The 22,916-nt window shown below is 39.7% G+C and overlaps 1 protein-coding gene across 3 annotated transcripts in view; it reads left to right on the top strand.

Annotated features, from left to right (window-relative positions):
- Nucleotides 1-22,916, top strand: part of LOC135218416 (neurexin-4-like) — a 516,193-nt gene that overhangs the window by 171,640 nt on the left and 321,637 nt on the right. For all 3 annotated transcript variants that reach the window (XM_064254722.1, XM_064254720.1, XM_064254721.1), the window contains one exon: nucleotides 4,457-4,621. In XM_064254722.1, coding sequence (XP_064110792.1) covers nucleotides 4,457-4,621 — 165 coding nt within the window. The remainder of the gene's footprint in view (nucleotides 1-4,456; nucleotides 4,622-22,916) is intronic.

Genomic DNA, 22,916 nt, shown 5'->3' with positions numbered 1-22,916 from the left:
CACAACCATCTAGTTGGACTGCGCAGGTGGCGTGAGTCCGGCAGACGTCGTGCCCACAGGGGTCGTGAAGGGTGCCTGTAAGTGGAATGAGAGATACATGAGTACCATTGTTAACCATCTGGACAATGTCCGTGGTTGATATAACACCGGAGTGTTCCAGTGTTGTAGAGTTGTACCCGACTCGGCCGTCTCTTGCCATGCACCGTGCTGGGGAATCCGGCAGAACAAGAGGCAAGTAGTTGCCTGTGTTTCCGGCGTTACCGGAGAACAGACAACTACAGAATCGGGGTAGCTACTATTGTCATACGCCGGAGAGGAGTAGTCCAAGCAGGTACCGGGCGAGATGGGAGAGACCGGGTTCGTGGTGAGGCGGCGGAGCTCAGTGGCTCCGCAAAGAACTTAAACTAAAAGGGAGGAGTAGCTCCCGGAGAAGCACATTGGCTTCAATAGTAAAACTAAAACTATAAACACAACAAATATTATAATCTGGAGAATGAAATAATGTAAGCCCGCCTCCGCATAGTCATCACCCTCAAGGAATCTGGCTATGCCACAATCCTATTTCTGCCAGAGCGGAGGGGAGGGAGTGACTAAAGGCGAGGGTATAGCCCAGAGAGCCGAGGAGAGCCGAGCCCACCCGAGCCTGGTGGCCGGCCGAGGCTGGGTAGAGTCGAGCTCCTTCCCTACTCTGGGATGAGACCGGCTGAGTAGCGCCACCCGCACACCGTGGGGGCCTCCCTCCACCCCCAAGAGTGAACTCGGATCGGTTGTCAGCGAAAACGTGAGCGAGATATCAACCCACCTGGGTGGGAGCTGTTGGGGGGGGGGGGGGGTAGCGTGGTGGCTACTACATGATCGCCTGGACCCCTCACGGTTGGATGCGGGCACCCACGAGGTGAAGAAGGCCAGGCGAAAGGAAGGCTTATAAGCCAACCGCAGCCGACTCACAACAATGAGATGAAATAAAATGAAATATACACTAAACACGGGGGGAAAGGGAATAAAATGAGATGAAGAGAAAGAGGGGCGTCCTGGAGGGACTAGGTATGACCAACCGGTTAGGGTGGTCAAGACTTGGAAACTCTGAGCAGCTGGCCTAGTGTCGCTACGAATAAAGGTAGGACAGAAAGCCAGGGTAGGCTAGGACAAAAGAAAGACTAGCTTAGTCTCATAAGGCCTAACGAGGTAACCTAACCAAAAGGAACATGCATGCATGAAACTGTAACGGTAGGGTCCCGAAAGGATACGAAACAGGAACACGTGCTCGGCAGAATCCCCCGTGTAAGGACATGATTGTCAAAAAAGCATCACCAATAATAATAAAAACATAATGACATAACAATACTGCTATAATTCGTGCTCACTAGGTATGGGAGACCACGTGAGACACGAAAGGAGGAGACACAAAGGAGCACGCTGCAATGGCGGCTCGGGGGCCGAAGCCGCATGGGACGTCGACTCACAAAAACTGAAATAATTCTGTTAAAAAAGCCAAAGGCAGTCCCTAAATAGTGTCAACCATAGTAGCAGTACTACTTATCTTGGATGCAGAAGCAGATTGACGATCCATGGTGAAATAAAATATCCAAAAAAGCGAGAAACACAACACAGCAAAAGAAAATGCGTGTGGAGCGTAGTAGTGCTATCAAAGGAATGACGTCACAGGCGCTAGCTACACGGTAGCAGGTAGTGAGCCATAGGTCGGCTCCTCTCTTTTGGGGTTTTTGATGTAGGAGAGGCTAATTGGAGAAGGACCCATGGTAGTGGTTTCACTCGCCCCAGAAACCGTACCGACAAAACCATACCGACACCTTTTAATTAAGGTGAGCGAACCAGAATGTTCTGGCCTTTCCAATTTAGCGGTTCTCTGGTATTATAACAATATTTTACCTTAGAAATAGTGCTAAAGGAAACTATTTCACGGAGCGACACGGCCAAGCCCAGAACACTATTTTATCATAGAAATGTCATTTTTGTGCTGAAACAGAAGTCATTAGAAATGACTGCTAGTAGTTTTCTGATACTATAGATTTTGAATGATCTACTTCTCTTCCAATAGAAATGAAAATTAAAGAGTGATAGGAACCAGTAAAATTTTGGTTTAATGGTTTTCAATGGTTCATAAATTTATATATTACACATTATTTTGTCCCATAATAGCATTAAGCAGTTCATGCTAGTTAAAGTATTTATACTACTGTTCATATAATAATTATGGAATTCTTCTCAGTAGTAAAACTGTGTATGAAATTCAGACTTGGTGGATAAGGAAGCTTATAAAGTCTAAAATATATGTTTTGACAGCATTATTGAAATTTGGATCTTTGTTGAAATACTCAATATAAATGGTATGTTACTTTTGTCATTATAGTAATAGTATAGATTTAAAGATACAGGCAGTCCCCTATTTATGATGGGTGTTCCGTTCTTGAGATGTGTCGTAAGCCGGAAAATTGTTGAAAATCTTCAAAAATCCTAAGAAAACCTTATTTGAATGTTTTGGGTGTCTACTGAACACTATGTTAACTGCAATTTTATTGTGTTTTTCATAAAAAAATGTACAAATATTGTTTAATGTATACATATACTCTTGTAAGGTTTGATATTTAAAGACCAATTTCTCTTGTAAGGTTTGATATTTATAGACCAATTTCTCTTGTAAGGTTTGATATTTAAAGACCAATTTCTCTTGTAAGGTTTGATATTTAAAGACCAATTTCTCATGTAAGGTTTGATATTTAAAGACCAATTTCATGGCCTAAAATTTTGGGACTGAACATTACATGTGGTATAGGCTAAGCTTATGCTTTGGATTTCCTGACATCAGACAGCAGATACAAATGATGTTTTACTTATTTGAGAATCATTGATTATTGTTATGTTGTTTCTATATTGAAAAAGTGCAAACTTTAGGGACTAGGCTAAGCCTACCATATCCTCTGGATTTCCTGTCAACGAAGTCAACAAAGTAGCATTTCTTTCCACAGAAGTCAACAAACTTTTATTTTCGTATAATAACTACGACAGTAAATATAAATGTTGTTGTACTTATCTGAAAATCTTTGATTATTTTTATGTTGTTTTGATTTATGGCTGTTCTAGGCTTTTGATAAGTGCAACCTTCATTTCCTGAACGTAAACAAAGTAGCCTCCATTTGTATTTTGTCAGCTGATAACTCTTCACATACGATTCACAAAGAATTGTGTATTTTTTTATTCTATTGGTAAAATGATGCTTTAAATTGAAAAACTTAGTCATGCAATACATTCAATGAAAAAAAAAACATGAATTAAATATCATAAAATAGAAAATTAATCGAAGACTGCTCTCATCGAAGCTAGCAAACATATTATAGAATTCTTCTTCAGTTATAATGTCATTGTATGTTTCATTATAGCTGTCGGTATCTCCATTAGGTAGAGATTGATTAAAGAATAGAAATTAATGGTTATTATACTGTTCAGTAGTTTCAGTGGTTGAAGAGAGAGAATAAAAATGTAGTGTGCGCTAGTTAAAAGTGGTTGCTTGGCAATCTATCGGCACTTGTTATTATTATTATTAGGGCTTAGTTTTTCCAGACCTCCGAGTCTCAAGTAGACAAAAAGCAGGTCAAGAGCTTTTCTTTTCTTTCGTTTATTATAGTTAATTAATAATTATTTTAAATGAGTACATACTGATTATATATACATTTTATAGGCATATTCTAAGCTTTTAGCTTCTTAGTTTTAGATGTCAGAATCTTAGACTAGGCTACAGTAGCACCTGCTAACATAGGCTAGGCTTATTACCAGAATCAAAACTCGATGTTATAAGGGATATATAGTAAAGTCTTAATATATGCCGTAAAAATGAAGAGTCCTAATATATGCAGTAAAAATGGGGTTAAACATTACATGCTGTTGAATATTACTCAAGTATGTACAGTATTTTGCCTATTTGGAATCTTATTTCGTCTGTTGGATCTTCGTTGTAACCCTAGAACATGTGTTGTAAACCTGGAAATAATTTCTGATGAATATAATTGAAAAGTGTCGCAAACTTGGAATGTCAAAAGCTGCAACCGTCGTAAGCCGCGGACTGTGTATATGGAATTTTTTATTTTTCCTTTTCATAAACACACTGAGGCACCTTATATGTTTAGTTATAAATGATAAATTTTTTCCCCCCTTAATATGTCAAAGAGAGTAGTATTCTTCAAGCGTGTAGTATAAGCAAAGCACTGTGCTGTAGGTCAATTTAGAGACCATATTTTAGTAGTGCTTCAGTATGATACTTTTTGAGCAGAATATTACGTGGAAACCACGTTACTTTTTAAAGATTTATCATAGCATAATTAAAATTTATAATCATATTAAAATCTTTTTTTATTTTATGACAGATGGTTGGTTGAAAAGGTTGGATAATTCTTTAATTAGAGAAGATCATTTTTTTAATATTGTTCTCCTTTTGGTACAGTATGGAGACTCATCTGAAACACTAACATTTTTGAAGAAAGAAGCTCACTTGCGTTACCCTGCTTTTGAAGATCAACGCTCAATAAATGTATCGCTAGAATTTCGCACATATGAAGATGAGGGAGTTCTTATATACCATAAGTTTTCAACTAATGGGTATTTCAAGGTAAGTTAAGGAATTCTGTTGTTAAATTTGCATTACTTTTAATATTTTAGTATATAAAGTTGAAATTTGAGCTGTATGCATTAAAATAGAAAGCTCATTTTTGGCAAAATATATTATTAAAAAGGATAAGTTTACTACATATATATAATAGTAATTATGAATAAAATAAATTTCATTGCAAAATATTCTGAGAGAAACGAGACCTTTATATAATCCAATATATAATGTTGGTATGAAGAAATATCAGAATTTCATATATACAGTGGGGCCTCGCTTAGTCGCGGATCAGCAATCACGGATTCAGTTAATCACGGGTTTTTCCTTGGACCACTTCTCAGTCTATATCGCTGGTATGAATCACAGCATCGCGGGCTTGTCCGTGGTAGGCTAAGCCTTGTCCGGTTCCGATAACCAGCAAATGCATGAACAGATTCACATTATGATATTAACTGACAATAAATGTAATAAAACCATTCTCACCCTATATATTATTGGCATATCTTCATAATATATAGCCTATTCATGGAATAATTCCACATCATTGACATCAACTTGTAGTTGAGCGGCCAGCAGAAATGTAAACATTGAGTTACACTTCACAGCACCTTTGTCATTCTTAACCTTTTAGAAATGTTAATAGTAGTAGTGTAATTACAGTAGTAATAATATTTAGGAAAACATAAATTTTCAATTCGAACTTCATTATTGTTTTGGTATAACATAATCAACTTCTCTGAACACTGCAGTCATACAAACGATAATTGTCATAGATTATCGTATTGTTGTTTGCGATCGGCGATGAAGCATAAACGTAATAAAACCATTTTTACCTTGTATATTATTGTCATATACTATTCATAATAAAACGCAAATCTTATATATTATTGGCATATCTTCATAATAAAGAGCCTCTTCAAGGAATAATTCCTTGGGGAATGCATTTTTCAAAAGACAAAAATACACTTTACAAGTTTACAGTATGCAATGATTACTTTATTTTGATGTGATTACATTAATATTACAGTATGGTACTCTAAGCAGTACAGTAACTATTTTTTATCATAAATGTATAGTCATTCATGAAAAAATACATATGACCACCGTGACGTCACCGTTCTACAAACTACCGATGTATTTTTACGTAAGTATCCTCTAAACTCTGTCATAAATCACTTTGCTTACTTTTTTTGTGGAGCCCAAATACTACGTATATTCCGGAAAATTAACGAAATTGCGAATTTTATCATAGAGCAAGATTCACTAATTACTGTTTTCTTCTTCTTTTCATGACTAAATGCATTTTTAGGATAAACTCATTCACAAATTTTCAAATACTATGAATGTAAATAGCAAAATTCTCTCTCTCCTCTCCTCTTCGTCGTCTCTCTGCTCTGCTCTCTCTCTCTCTCTCTCCCCTCGGTTCCTGTTCTCGATTGTCTCTCCTCTCCGTCTTCATCTCTCTCTCTCTCTCTCTCACATCACTTACAGGAAAAAACTATAATACTGATCTATTATTATCGTAATAAAAGAACAAATGGTCCCCGACATTTCTAGATGCATGTATTGCCAATTTTTATTCTTTCTGTGATTTACAAAACTCTGCTTCAATACAACTTTTATAGTTGACTCAATGATTATCACATATTATAACAGTATACAAGAGAATATCTTATCACTATCCATGTTTCATTTCTTATCACCATAAAAATATTTAAAATACAAATTTCATTATGTTATTCTTGAGCTAAGATAGGCAACAGTACTCTTGTCCTAAGCTGCTCTCTCAAGCTATTCAAGTTATTCTCGTCCTAAGCTTCTCTCAAGCTATGAATACTGTATCATAATATCATAAACTATTATGTACAAAGTTAATAATAATAATAATTCCATTAATAAATTAGTTTCTTTTAGCAACTAAATTGTTTTCCAAAATAATTCTTTCGGTAATAAACGTCCATCAGCTGATTCTAAACGTAAACAAAAGACAAAAATAGATTTTTATTGCTGTATTTTGCTATTTATACATTAATATTATAGTTGGGTGCTGTAATCATTATAGTAAATCATGTTTTTTTTTTCATAAATATGTTCATTCACGAAATAGATATACTATGTACTTTTAGTTGGTGCAGCAGCCAAATCATGAAAATAGAAAGGAATTGTTAGGTAATTATACTTTTGTTTGCTGATCTGATGAAGGGGAAATTGAAGATAGGAAAGAATAACTTTGAAACTGTCTTGAATTTAGTTTAAGGTGATAGTTGAAGACATTTGGTGCTTGAACTAAAGTAGGCAGGTATAAACATTGAAATAGTGGTCTTGGGTGGGTTAATTATTAAAGTAGGCAGTTTAAAGCAATTTTTACGGGGGGGTACCAGGATAACACTGGTATTTACTTATCAAGGGGGGTTCTGGGCCCTATCCCCCACGATTAATGAGGCCCTACTGTACAGCTAAATTCACTTTACCTAACCTGTTTATTTTTGTCTGCTTTGATATTTTCACATACCGTATATACTCGAGTAACGTGCGATCTCGCATATCATGCGACCCCCAAATTTTCACCAATAAACAGTGGTTTTGTCCTGTATCTCGTGTATCATGCGAGTTCCTTTTCCGAGAGCGTCAGTTCATAAGGTTGGTGGTTTAGCGTGCTAGTGGCCGAGTCATTCAGATGTGTGCTGCTGCTAGTCAAGTTACGGTAATTTTCTTACTAATCTCGAGAATTGAATAGAAAATCTCATGATTAAAAAAGAATCCCAAGATAATAAAATAAAATAAAATAAAATAATTGTAAAAATAACACGCCTTGGAGTCTCTCTCTCTCTCTCTCTCTCTCTCTTCTCGTCTCCTCTTGTCTCTCTCTCGTCTCTCTCTCTCCTCTCTCTCTCTCTCTCTCTCTCGCCTCTCTCTCCTCTCTCTCTCTCTCTCTCTCAGGAATAAATACTGTAATTTGAGTCTTTCACCAACGGGTATCAGTAAATGTGTAGACATTGTGTGCGTGTTTAAAAAAAATATGCAGTACACACACATTCCGATGTTTCGGTTTTTGGAATTTTTCAGATTTCGGAAATGTGAGGTCAGATGCATAATCAAACAAACATCACTACTGCAGCAAAAACATTTTTCCCTTTATGTTTTTCATTATTGATATTTATTAATTACAGGTTATTTAAATAAATATTAATATACTGTTAAATGAATGTGAGATAATTAAGATCACCTATAATAAAATAGTGGGACAATTAATACCATATGTTCACTAATAGCTATTATTTTCAAAACAAACATTCCGTAAAACGCAAAAAATATATGTACAAGACAATCAAAATATAATAATGTTTTGCAGTTCAACTTGTGAATTTTAACAATAAGTATGACTATATAATATATTTCACCATATCGATCTTGAAGTTGAAGAGTCGTAAAATTTTGAGGATGGTCCGGGAAAAGGATTTGTACTTCGTGATTACGTATCGCTACAACACCATTTGGTATTTTCATACCACTATATTGATGACGCATCGCTACGACACACTGGTATTTTTCATACCACTATACATTAAAGTTAAAATGATCATATTATATTATTGTTTTCACAAAGAAATAATTATATAAAGAAAATTATTGAGTAATTTTTGCCGTCAGCAGTCAGAAAATCACGAACATGGTAACGTTCAAACCTAGTGCCATCCACGGCATATGTCTATAAATAGAACAGAAGCAGAGGGCAGTCATTGGATAACAGATCTCCATGGCTACCAACCAGCCAATCATGTGATAGTTATACTACTCTGTGAATTTCTTAGAATGAACGTTTACACACGCGAAGCTAACTATGATGTGTGTGTTTTGCATACAATACGTAGTTTTAGTTTTTATTAGTGTAAGTATTTTACAGATTACATGAAGAATAGAATGATTCCTTCTCATTACTTTGAATGCAAAATGGTTTGAAGATTCTTCTGCAAAAAGAAGAGAACAAAAATTTCTTTAGAAGATGATACCTATTTACTAACGCGGTTGACATAGCTTCAAAACAAAATTCAGCTCTTTAATCTCTGGAAAAATGTTAATCTTTCTGTCTGCTGGTCACACCCTTTATATCCCCGGCAACTAACAACAACAAAATTTGTTTGTTTGTTTCATCTTCCAAGATGTAGGTATTTATTACCTGTAGGTACAGCACATTTATTAACAGTATGCCCATACACACACACACACACACACATACAGTTGCGCGTGTGCTAATACCTATTGGTTTCAGACTCAAGTTAACACTTACAGTATAGTTGAAAGGGGAGAGAGAGAGTTCATCCTAGATGGCCTTGGTTCCCTGCTCTTTGTAAATTTAGTCCATGCGACTGACAGCAACAAAATTCATATTTTTTTTCTTCCAGATATGAATAACCCGTACTGCACATTTTTAACAAGCATGAACACACTGCCTGCATATGTACTAATGCCCACTGGTTAAATATACTCTCTCTCTCTCTCTCTCTCTCTCTCTCTCTCTCTCTCAGATCTCTCTTTCCTCTCTTCATCTTTCGTTGTCATCCTCTCTCTCTCTCTCTCCTCTCTCTCTCTCTCTCTCTCTCAGAAAAGATACCGTCAATTCAATTTATCAGTATCTTTTCCTGATAGACAGACAGAGTAAATATTTAGGACTCTAAGGCTTGGCATATGTCAATTATCTTATTATCTTGGGATTTTTGGTTAATCTTCTTAACCCTTAAACGCCGAATGGACGTATTAAACGTCGAGTCAAAATGTCCCCCGTATGCCGAATGGACGTACCATACGTCGACTCAAAAATGTTTTTTTAAAAATTCGCGGAAAAATACTTATAGGCCTACCAGCCGAAAACTTTTGAATCACGCGCCTTGGGGGATGCTGGGAGTTCACGGATCAAGGCGTTGTTTTGTTTACAATCGTTACGCAGGCGCGCAAGCGCGAATTTCTTTTTATCACACTAAAAAGTATCAGTGACACATCTCAAAAATTATTTCGTCACTTTGACATAATTTTTGCACAGTTTAAAATTATCCGTTACATGAAGTATTAGATATGAAAATGTGCGCAATTTCATTTAGAATACAACAAAAAAATAGTCATGATTGTAGCTTTTATCAGTTTTGAAATATTTCCATATAAATAACGATAAGTGCCAAAATTTCAACCTTCGGTCAACTTTGACTCTACCGAAATGGTCGAAAAACGCAATTGTAAGCTAAAACTGATATTTTAGTAATATTCAATCAATTACCTTCATTTTGCAACAAATTGGAAGTCTCTAGCACAATATTTCAATTTATGGTGAATTTATGAAAAAAACTTTCCTTCCCTCCGCGCACGGATTCTCCTCCATAAATCTCTGAATTGCGTACATCGCATTCTCGGAAAATTTGCTCCATTTCATATTAGGCATTTCATAGAGTTTTATATATGAAAATGTGCGCAATTTCACGTAGAATAAAAGATAAAAAAAATTTTTGAAGGTTGTAGCTTTTCTAATTTCCGAAATAATTGCATATAAAAAAAATTTATAAAAAAATTTTGACATTTGGTCATTTTTAACTTGTCGGAAATGGTCGAAAACTGCAATTGTAAGCTAAAACTCTTACAGTATCATAATATTCCATCATTTATCTTCATTTTGAAATAAATTCGAAGTCTCTATAACAATATTAGATTTATGGTGAATTTAAAAAAAAAAAATATTTTTTTACGTCTGCGCGTTACTAATTCATGCATCATTTTGTGATAATATTTTCTCTTTGTTGCTTTTATCGTTTTACAATGTGTTATATACCAAAAAGATTGCAATTTAGTTTACATTAAAAAAAAAAGTAACTAGTTACCTTTAACCGTTTTGCGCACAGCGCGATTTGAATACAATTATATATGAAATTTCGTATTTTCGCTATCATATATCGCATTATTTATATATGATAATGATAATTTTTATCATTTCTGATGGTTGCATGCTAAACTTCAGGCTATGACAAAAAAAGGAGCCAAAAATGAACTCTTAATCTTCAAAACTAAGCGCGCTGCGATTTTTTGAAAAAATTATTTTTTCCGCTTCCGCGCTCACTCCAAACCGGCCCCGGCATTCGGGAGAGGTTTTGATTTTTACCGCTTCGGCGTTTAAGGGTTATTTTCCATGGTCAACTCTTGGGACTAGTAAGAAAAATGCAATTATTTGAGTAGCAGTAGCAGCAGCTGCAGCGCACACCCAAATGAATCGGGTAAGCCTAGCACGCCAAACAATAGTATTTACAAAATGTGCTGTTGCGAATATTTCAACCAGTTCCACGTGCGTTTAAATCCATACTGACTGTACAGTCTGGAGGCAGTTCTCCCTTCTTCACATATCTTGATTTCTTAATATCATAGGTATAGAATAAATTGGTGAGCAAGGAAATATGAAATAAAGCATAACAGAGTAAGTTTGACGAGTGAGAAAATAAACAATCGTATACAGACTCTCTCTCTCTCTCTCTCTCTCTCTCTCTCTCTCTCTCTCTCTCTCTCTCTCTCTCTCTCTCTCTCTCTCTCTCTCTCTCTGTGACAAAATAATAGATAGGAAACAATGACTGAATATTGCTTGAATGCGATATGGCAAAGTTTCGGCCTGACTGATGTGTGGAGTGACTTTGACACCGACTTACAAGTTATTCCTGGTCATCTCACAGCCATGGATAAACATCAACTTCACAGCCGAGAAAGGGCAATCATATACAAAATAATTAGGTATGGAAAATGTGAAATGTGGGCCTATGTTGTCCCATAAAAAAAGCTCTTGTTCGGACAGCTGAGAGAGAGAGAGAGAGAGAGAGAGAGAGAGAGAGAGAGAGAGAGAGAGAGAGAGAGAGAGAGCAGGGCCGAATAGGAAGGAGATTAAAGTACCTCGGAATGAAAACCCCTTATAATCTTATAATTATAGCCTCGGGGTTTGTCTCAAAGACATTCAAAGGTCTGTCAAACACAGCAGTTGTTGTTTTTGTAAAATTAGCACAAGGGCAGATCTTTAAAAGCCACGCCAGAGAGCTCGCCACGGTGACAAGACTATACCTTCCATATGAAGATGAAATGATCAAAGATCTGGAAGATGACGAATATGACTGCCTTGATGGCGAAGAATTCAGAGCAGTATTTGATGATACGGACACGGAGAGCGACTTTGGAGGATTTTAGTTTATTAGTTTTATGCATTTTTTTTACTTTAATAAATTTTCACTTAACTGCATATCCTAAAATGAAAATAATAGTTCAAGTAACAAATGTTTCTTTTACCGAGTAAAACAAAAAGTAAAAATTCCTTCGGTATTGTGCCTTAATCAACTGATTTGGAAATTATAGATGGTTAGTCTAGAACAGATAAACATGCCGTATAAACCAAAATAATACAAATGGCGCATGATCGCTCTTTTGTATTTTAAAATACAATAGTAATATGAGAATGCATACAATGTTATTGGATATAGTGAAGTACAAGTAAAGCATAACTTTTTAAAAGATTTACTGTTTTCCTCCGGTAGTAACTAGCCAATTTGGGAAAGCATAGACGGTACGCTAATTTTATACCGCTTGTATGATGCGACCCCTTTAAAATTAGCTTCAAAATTAGGTTTCAAAAGTCGCATAATATGCGAGTATATACGGTAATCTATAATACTATACTAATTGAATAGCATAGCAGGAATGCTAAATATTTCCATGGTAGTCTTAATGTTGTAAATGTCAGCTCTGTGGCAAACTTATTATGAGAAGGTATTTGGAATAGCCAGACATTTAGAAACTTTCTTGATGTGGGTTGTCATCATTAAGTTTCTCAGTTTGAACTGTCCTCAGCAGTTTCTGCTTTCATTGGATAGCTAGACATTTAGAAGCTCTGTTGGTGTGGATTGTCTTCATTAAGTTTCTCAGTCTGAACTGTCTTCAGTAGTTACTGCTTTCTTTGGATAGCGAGACATTTAGAAGCTTTGTTGGTGTGGGTTGTCTTCACTAAGTTTCTCAGTCTGAACTGTCTTCAGTAGTTACTGCTTTCTTTGGATAGCTAGACATTTAGAAGCTCTGTTGGTGTGGGTTGTCTTCATTAAGTTTCTGAGTCTAAACGGTTTACAGCAGTTTCTGCTTTCATTGGATAGCTAGACATTTAGAAGCTCTGTTGGTGTGGATTGTCTTCATTAGGTTTCTCAGTCTGAACTGTCTTCAGTAGTTACTGCTTTCTTTGGATAGCTAGACATTTAGCTCTCTTGGTGTGGGTTGTCTTCACTAAGTTTCTCAGTCTGAACTGTCTTCAGTAGTTTCTACTTTCATTGGAGGCAGATGGTGAAAACATTAGTAAATTATACATTGCCTAAAGTAAATAAACATATGTTAAGCTTAACAATATAGGTAAAAAATAAATAGTACTATATATAGTATTACATTTACTAAACAATATTATTATATATTGCTACTTTCAAAATGCATGTTTTCCCCTCTTTGAAATGTCATGTAGATTGTGCAACATTTTTTCAGATTCCTAGATAGCTTAGAATAGGATGTTTTAAAATGTGTGTTCAGATTTCGCATTAACGTCTTGTAAAAGAATATATATATAACATAAAGAGAGAGAGATCCTTGTCTTTTCAAAGCTGCAAATGTTTAACTTTTATGTCAGCACTTTAAGATTAGAGTCTGCGAGATCCGTTTGCTTCCCTGCTCTGTCAGCGCGTTTGATAGCGAGCTCGTTGTCATCAAAAACATGTCAATCTTAATTATCGTTTACCCTCCGTTTCAATCGGGTACGTATCTGTTGAGCAGACTTGTATGGTACGTGTATATCTTTGTCAAGTCCCACGTGGATGTTGCACATTATGTGTGTAAGATTGCGTCAGATTTCAGAACTTTCTGGAAGCTTTCGTACCCAGAACGTATTTGTCATCTGCCTAGCCCAATTTCCGCAAGGAAGAGTTTTCATTCGATCTTAAGACCTCAAGGCAGTTAGATCTCTCTCTCTCTCTCTCTCTCTCTCTCTCTCTCTCTCTCTCTCTCTCTCTCTCTCTCTCTCTCTCGCTCTCTCTCTCTCTCTCTCTCTCACTCGACATCGAGATTATATTAACATAACGTAAATTTGGTCACTCATAACTTGTGAGGAATTCTATATTTGATATTTCTTAGAATTATTTAGTTTATTTAATTTCTTTTGTGGAATCTGAACAACATTTCGTACGGCGCCTGGTTTTTTGTGAAAGTGTAATATACAAGAGAAAGAAAGAAGTTGGTATACCAAAAAAGGTAAAGTGTGTTATATTTTTATTAGTTGCAACTAATAATGGATAGGGAGTGTGTTTAACTAATAATGGATAGGGAGTGTGTTTAACTAATAACGGATAGGAATTGTGTTTAACTAATAATTGATAGGAACTGTTGTCTGTTACGAAGGTTTGGTAAAAACTGTTGGTTACAGTGTTTTGAATGAAAAAGATTTACACTTTTACACATTGCTGATATTTTTTGTGTTTCTGTCTGTTCCATTGTTTGTGCATTAATTCATCATTTTCTTATTGAAGTGTCTTTTTGTTTTATATTTTCATTTACATCACAATTTAATTGACTTAGTTTTTATTTTTCATTGCTTTTTATCATTGCACATTTAATTAAATTTAACACTTGTGAATTGATTTGCATTTACTTAGAATTCTTTTAGTTTTATTGTTATTTAGCACTTGTGAATTAATTTCAAATTTTCAGTTATGCCTAACACTTTTGAATTTTGATTGAATTAATTTTCTTGAATTTTGTGATATATTAATTTTGATTTAATTTTACTTAATTTGATTCAAGAATTAATTAAACTTTACTTTGTTTTCAAGTAACAGTAATTTTCCCTGATATTGTGAATTTCACTTATAAATTTTGAATTTAATAATAAATTTTTGTATTTAAAATTTTTTATAAATTTTTCTTTATCTTACACCAGTATAAAAGGGATTTGACGAAGGAAAAATCTATTTCTGGGTGATTGGCTCGTGTCGCCCTATGAAAGAGTCCTTAATATCATTCTTTCTAGGTAAAATTAGCCTAAAATTACCAGAGAAAAACAAAATTAAGAAAATGTCAGTAAAACTGACTCGCTCACTCTTAAAAGAAGAGTCGGTATGATATAGGGGAGACGTGTGGAACACTACCACGAGACAAACACCAATTAGAACTTCCCTATCAGAATCCCCCCAAGAGAGAGCTGATACCAACGGGCGATGCAGCCTCTACTACTACTACTAGAGGACGCCACGGACAGCAGCGCCCCTAGTGGTCATCCTTAATAAAACATTAAATACATCTTGTCCTGCAAGGGGGGGGAAAACAAACCACAAAAAAGGGGGGGTTTCATAGGGCGACACGAGCCAATCACCCAGAAATAAAAGATTTTTTCCTTCGTCAAAATCCCTTTTTCTGGGCTCACTCGTGTCGGCCTATGAAAGAGTACCAGAGAAACAGACAAGATGGAAAAAGGAAACAATGAAAACAGTTTAAAATGATGGATATAATATAAGTAAATCAAATACAGCATACAAATTAAGCACTTAAACTAACTTATTATAACAGTAAAATAATAGAATGTTAGTAAACTTAAAGTACTTAAATGATAAATAAATAAAATTACAGAGATGCATGTAAAATAAGGCAAATTTGGGATTTACTTAATTAGAATACATAATTACAAAATATATACATACATGTGTCCTACCCTAGTATAAAAATAAGGGTAGGTACACTGAAATCCATCATTAATACAATTATTTCCAAATATATACAAACACATTGTGACTGAAGTTCATCACAAACACAAAATGGTGAATATACAAACATATTGTGTCCTACCCTAGCATAAAAATAAGGGTAGGTACACTGAAGTACATATCAGTACAAAGTGGTTGTCCCTAGCAAAAAAATAAGGGACAATCCACTATATGATACAACGGCTAAGGCTATGATGTTGAGTAGCCTGACGATAGGTTGAGGCATGTTGGTTGAAGTAGGTAGAAAGGAGACCTGGATCAATACTACAACTACTAAACAGTATCAGGTGGGGAAACTATGTTTCCCGCTGCTACTGCTGAAAACTTTAAAGATCCAAGGACTTTAAATAATGCCGTTTAAAGACTGTCGGGGATTTCCATCCAGTATACTTCCTAAGATCCTCAAGTTCATATGTTGGAAATAATTAATTGAGGTGGCTACTCCCCTGATATCATGTGCTTTTGGGAATGACTCAGGGTTGGCTTGTTTAATGAAGTAAAGGATTTGCTGTCTAATGCCTTTAACTGATAAAGTACCACCTTTTTCCTCTCATAAAGAGAGCACCTGAGGATCTAGAAGAAGTACGAGAAAGAAAGGCTCTAAGAGTTTGATACTGGGCAGAGAGAAGGATCCTGTGGAAGTGGGATAACCTTCCAGGAGGCCCACCTTGCAAGAGGATCTTCATTTTTGGCTAAAAAGCTACGATCCGGAGCAAGTAGAACTTCTCCTGATGGAGGAATTCCACATGACCCGCATCCCTGGATAGAGCCGACAGTTCTGAAATTCCTAGCTCCTTGAGGCTAGGCTTAATAATGAATAACTTCTTCCTCAGGAGCATAATGACGTACAAGATGAGTTGTCAGTATCTGAGCTAGTTTGAGGACATCATTTAAGAACCATGAAACTGCAGTAGGCCTCTGAGAAGGTCTAAGTCTAGCACAGGCTTTAGGGATAGATGTGAAATAAGATTCAGTCAAATCTATCTGAAAACCTACTTGAAAGATTTTCTTCAAAGCCGATTTGTGAGTGGTAATCGTGCTAGCTGCTAAACCTTTTTCAAACAAGGATCTGAAAAAGGATATAGCCAAATTAACTGTCATGGTTGTGATGTTCGATTCTCTCAAGAAAGATGCTAATTTTTTAACAGCTGAGTCATATTGTTCTAATGGTTGACTCTCTCTTATCTTGATTCTAGGAAGAGAATGTTCTGTGGATCAATGTCAGCATCTTTATTAGCCGCAAACTTCATGAAGTCCATAAAGTTAGGGTCTGGAGAGTTCTTGAGGAAGCGAACACAGTCCTCATTTGTACTGATTGTGACAGTTTGGGATTGGGGATCCGTTGAGGTCGGAGACCCAATTCCAAAAGAAGAGGGATACCAGTTGCTCTTGGGCCAATCCGGTGCAATCAGAGCTACTATCCCTTTGAAAGACCTTAGTTTGTCTAGGACTTTCAAGAGAAGATTCACTGGAGGAAAAATATAAATTCTCCTCCACTGATTCCAATCTAACGACAGGGCGTCCGTGGCATAAGCCAGAGGGTCCAGGTTGGGGGCCACATAGCAAGGGAGCTTGTGGTTCGCTTGTGAGGCGAAGAGATCCACTTGGAGACCTGGACTCTCCGGCTTACCCACTGGAATGACCCGACGTCCAGAGACCACTCTGATTCCAGAGGAACTGACCGGGACAGGGCGTCTGCTATCACATTTCTTACTCCTGCCAGGTGAGTGGCAGACAGATGCCATTTGTGTTTGTTTGCTAATGCAAAGATGGCTATCATGACATGGTTCACATGCTTGGATTTGGACCCTCCTCTGTTGATGCAATGAACTACCACTGCACTGTCCAAAACTAGCCTTAGATGAGACTTCTTCGGGGAAGCAGTCTCTTCAGAGTAAGAAATACTGCCATTGCTTCCAACACGTTTATGTGGAGCTGGCGAAATTGAACTGACCAAGTCCCCTGAACCTGCTTGAATTGAGAGTATCCCCCCCACCCGGACAGGGAAGCATCCGTGTGATGGTTAACATTGGGAGGGATATTGAGGGGTACCTTCTTGGCTAAGTTCTTTACTTTTGACCAAGGCCGTAGTTGGTTGCGGAGGATCTGTGGAATTACTGACAACTTGTCTCGATATTTGGAGTTTGCTCTTGACCGCCAAATTCGATTTATATCTTTCAGCCTTGCTTTCAGAAGGACATCTGTTACCGAAGCAAACTGAAGAGACCCTAGGATTCTCTCCTGGTTTCTTCTTGATGTCTGTTTGCATTTGAGGAATTGCCTGACAGATTTTGCTATTTCCTTCCGTTTGGCCACTGAATTGATAGATTGTGGAAGACAAATCCCATTGGATTCCTAGCCACTGAAAATGAGATTCCGGAGTAAGTCTGGATTTCGTTTTGTTTATCTGGAACCCCAGATGTTCCAGAAAGTGAACTACCTTTTTGGTAGCTTCGAGACATTCCTCGACTGTTGGTGCCCAGATCAACCAATCGTCGAGGTATGCCGCTACCATGATTCCCTGAGCCCTCAATTGTTGTACAACCACTTCTGCTCTCTTTGTGAATACCCTGGGGGCTACATTCAGACCGAAGGGCATCACTTTGAATGAGAATGTCTGATTTCCTAGCCTGAATCCTAGGAATGGGCGGAAGTGCCTGGCTATAGGGATATGATAGTATGCGTCTGTAAGATCGATGGAGCATGTGACGGCTCCACGCGGAAGTAGGGTCCTTACTTGCGAGAGGGTAAGCATCTTGAACTTGTCGCAGCGAATGAAAGAGTTTAGCTTTGACAAGTCTAAGATTACCCTTCTTTTTGTTGAGCCTTTCTTTGGCACGCTGAATAAGCGCCCTTGAAATTTTAGATGTTTGACTCTCGCAATAGCTCCTTTCTGAAGGAGTTCTGACGTAATCTAATCAATTCCTTTGACGGTACCTGATGAAATGATTTGATTGGAGGGGGATCTTTGATCCAACTCCAGCCTAATCCTTTGGACACTATGCTCTGTGCCCAATTGCTGAACCCCCACCTGTGGCGGAAGAGGAACAGCCTCCCTCCTACCTGGGGAGCCTCATTGCTGATGGGCGGGTTGGCCACCACGCCCTCCTCTGAACTGCCTACTCCTCGTGCCCCTTCCTGCGCCACGCTGACGAAAGTAACCTCTCGCCCTACCCCTCGGTTGAGAGTAGCCTTGAGCCTCATAAGCAGGGTTAAAGGCCGGCGAGATAGCGTAGTAGATGGTTTGAGATTGCTGGGGCACCGGAGGAAAGGTTGGTTCTGTTTAGATGTGGAAGGTTGCCCCTGTTGGGTAACTGGGACTGCCTGCACAAACTGCTGCTGATGTTGAAGTTTTTTATAAGGCTGGAACCTCCTACCAGCCTTCTTTGGTTTCTTGCCAGCAGTGGGAACGGATTCCTGTTTCCTCTTAGAGGAAATACCCCACCTAGCTCTAAGGCTCTGGTTGAGTCTAGCAGCTTCGTGGTGGACCTCGTTCACTGCGGACTCTGGGAAGAGATCCGCTCCCCACATGCTCGCAGCCAAGAGTCTATTAGGCTCATGCCTGATTGTACACTCTTGAAGGACATGCTTCCGGCAGTTCCTCCTGGCCTGGAAGAAGTCAAAAGCGTCTGACAGAACCGTCTGAAACTGAGATTTCGCCAGAATCTTGAACAGCGGTTCCGTAGCGTAGGAAAGAGCAGCCATTTCCGTAACGATGAGAGAGTTGAGGGACCTGCCAAACCTAGTTCGCGCATCGAACTCTGCCTGGATTAGGGAATCCGGCAGCCTAGGTAATTTCTCACCGAACTGGTCCATGGCGCAGTCCGGCTTGAGTTTACCCATCGTGAATGTAGCTGGCAGGTTTTCCCACAACTCTCCGAAGGCGGGGAAGAGTGGAGAAGTAGACTCCGACTCCCTCAACTGTGGAATGGGCTCATCCTTGAGGACTGCCTGAAGAGCCTTCTCCACCAATTTCGTGGCGAACGGAAGAGAGACCTCCTCTTCCGTCGCGAAAATAGTGAAGGGACTCTTGTAGGCCTGGAGTTTAGTGTTAGTACACTCCCAGTCCTCAAGGCAGTGAACCCATTCTCGCTGGGCGTGATCTCTACTGTAGAGAACTGACTCCTTCGAGATCTTGTCCTCTCTCGTGAGAGCCGTTGGCGTCAGCCTAGCATACCCGATGAAAGGCTGCGTCAGACCCGGAGGGTAGAACTCGAAGTCCTCAATCCTTCGAGTACCAAACTCCGGGATGGAAATCATCCCGTCCTTAAAAGGGGCGTAGGCCGCTACTCTCCACGGATTGTCCATAGAGAAAGCCGGCAGGGAGTCGTAAGGCGGAAGTTGGAGAATCCCCGTGCTAGATGCAGGGGAGACTGGGGGAGGAGCCTGAGTTAGCCCAGCCACTCGGTCCTCATTCTCTCTCATTCTATTAGAGAGGTCCTGGATAGACTGTCCAGTTTGAGACAGACTGTTCGATAATTGCGCGAACATCTGCTCAAAACGTGTTCCCAATGCTGAGATTTGGGAACCTACCAGCACCCCTACCTGTTCCATCACTCCTGGTGAGGCAGAAGAGGGAACGCAGGTGCTGGTGCTTGCCGCCCCTGCCGGCATAGCCGGAGCGGAGGCAGCGGAGGCGGGAGAAGGCAGTGACTCGGTGGTAGCGCGAGCCTTCTCCTTCGAAGCCTTGCTTCTGGAGCTCTTCGACTGGGAAGAGCTCGGCTTCGCCTTCACCGCATCGGCATATGAAGTCGACGACTTCCTGGCCGAAGAAGACGAAGACGACTTTCTAGAAGTCGACTTGGATAAGGTCTTCGGTTCTCTCTTTCCCTTCTCCTTAGGAGGTACAGAGAGAGCGGGAGGGCGGCTAGGGATCTCGGATCCCGCAAAGCCTTGGAAAGAGGCGGAAGAAGAAGGGACAGGAGAAGATCCAGGAGCGCCCAAGGAAAGACCTTGGGCGCCCGACAAACCTACCTCAACCAACAAATCCTCGCTAACTACCGCCATTGGCTCAAGGTTCAGGTCCAGGGCAGCGACGTCCGGAACCGACTCCTGGGAGGCTACGACCAAACCCCCAAAACGATTGCTGGAGTTCTTGCTGGATAGAGGCTATCAGTGGGGCAGCGGACAAGGGATCGACGTAGCCCGTCGACTTGCCCGCGGGGAAAATCTGGATGGCCAGCTTCCTATCTAAAATGTAGGGCTGGCCCTTGGCGGCGTTTTTCCCCAAAGCCAAAGCCCAACCCACGCTTTCAGGGTGGCGAGGGCGACTTCCCTCACACCGCTAGCCTGAAAGAAAGGTGAGATTAGCTACCAATTGTGGGACAGGGTTAACAAACTTACGACTAGAAGTTGTTAGTAAAATCATAAGTAAGTCTATAATGGACATACCCCATCTCCCAGCTGACCGACCAGGTCGTAGCATATAGCGCAGGCTTCGGGGTGCCAGACGATCGTCTCATTGTACGACGTGGCACACGGGGCGTGAGACCTGCACTCGTCATGTCCACAGGGGTCGTAGAGCGTCGCATTACAGGCTAGGACCTGGCAGTTGGTAGCCTGTAAGTGAAAAAAGTACATGAGTTACAGAAGTAAACACTTACAGGCCTCTAACATATGCCCTCCGCTGGTGCCGGAGCGATAAAGTTAGATAAAACCAGAGCCCCGCTAAAATACGTGTGGTAACCAGGTTGGAAGATAGGCTATGGCTCCGCCAATGGCGGAGGCACAAGAATCAACCAACTAGGAGTGGTGGTAATGGAAACCACGACGGACAATGGCGGGGATGGTGATAAAAATAATATAATAACACACAATTCATTGTAAAATATCTTATAATTAGGGTATATATCCTTTTAAAATAACAAAATTAAAACAACTTCTCTCCGCCCGTCTACTAGAAGAGTGCGTAGGTAAGGGTAAGCTCCCTTCCGGTAGCGGGGGAGAGATATAAGGATATAGTAGGCAAGCAACCGACCACTCATAGCGCCCACCCTGCCCGCTAGCGGAGCCAATATCCTATAACCAAAGGGGCCCCGGCTGCGACGGAAGGCTCCTTACGTATCTGGAGGGAGGTGGCTGAGCAATGGGGAGGGGGGGAGGGAGATCCCGGCGAAACACGGCGGGAGAGCGAGAAAAGGGGAGGAAGGTGGCTACTCCTCCCCGCCTCACCAACTACCCGCATGGAGACCCGGTACCTCATAGTGGTCGCCCTATACCCCCTGCTGGGGGGACCCCCCGGTCACCTCCGAGAGTGTGAGAGAAGGCGATGAGGTTGTTATAACAACCAAGGGGTCCCCCAGCCCCTCCCTACATCAGAGAGGGAGGGAAGGGGCAGGGTAAGGTGCTATAGGACACGTGACCGCAAGTGGCCTAGGCCGCGAGCAACACAACCGTGGTAGGGCCACGTGAACCAAGCTGAACCAATATGTGGAACAAGCACCTAGGCTAGCCTAACACCCTAAATAATAAAAATACATCGAAAGGTGGAAGAGACACTTTTAGTAAAAGAGAAAGAAGCCCAGGAGGAGGCAGACTGTTCCGAGAAACAGGAGCCTACTCGGAGCCAGCGATAGCCGATGTAGAGCAAGAGCCGGGATGCTGGGCTGAAAATAATAATAATAGCCCTAAATACCAAGCTAAGAGAATGGTAGGAGGGCTGAACTAGCTAAAACTCGATGTAAACAATGAATGTGATAAAGTAAGCCCATAAGCATAAGAAGTCCCAGTATGGAGGACTGGGAATTCTTACGAGGCGGCATGGCCGCCACGAGACAACCGGGGAACCGTATATGACCTATAAAAAGGAAAATACTGGTACCCGGAAGACAAAAATACGGTAAAATGTTACTTATGAGTTACTTAACTTAGCCGTGGCAATTGCAGAGCGTTCCATGATGAAGGTGCGGATAAATCGCAAGAAAAACACAAGCACAAGAAAATGGCGACTTGTCGCTGGTGCTAAAAATTAAGGATGACCACTAGGGGCGCTGCTGTCCGTGGCGTCCTCTAGTAGTAGTAGTAGAGGCTGCATCGCCCGTTGGTATCAGCTCTCTCTTGGGGGGATTCTGATAGGGAAGTTCTAATTGGTGTTTGTCTCGTGGTAGTGTTCCACACTCGCCCCTATATCATACCGACACTTCTTTTTAAGAGTGAGCGAGTCAGTTTTACTGACATTTTCTTAATTTTGTTTTTCTCTGGTAATTTTAGGCTAATTTTTTTTACCTAGAAAGAATGATATTAAGGACTCTTTCATAGGCCGACACGAGCTGAGCCCAGAAATAAATATTTAATTATGATTACATTCATGTTAGGTAGAAACATAGAGTGGTAATTGATTTACTTTCCTTCAATTTAACTGAAGTGACTTAGAACCAGGGAAGTACTTAGACTTCTGAAATCAGGGAAATACTTAGAGTTTTAAAGTTGTTGAAGGAGTGATGCCCTTTGATTAATTTAATTACTTACACAAGATTACCATCACACCTGTTTTGATGAACTAG

Source organism: Macrobrachium nipponense, chromosome 9 (assembly GCF_015104395.2).
Source record: "Macrobrachium nipponense isolate FS-2020 chromosome 9, ASM1510439v2, whole genome shotgun sequence".
NCBI lineage: Eukaryota > Metazoa > Arthropoda > Malacostraca > Decapoda > Palaemonidae > Macrobrachium > Macrobrachium nipponense.
The sequence above is the reverse complement of the archived record's forward strand: the minus strand, read 5'-3'. Positions and strand labels throughout refer to the sequence as shown.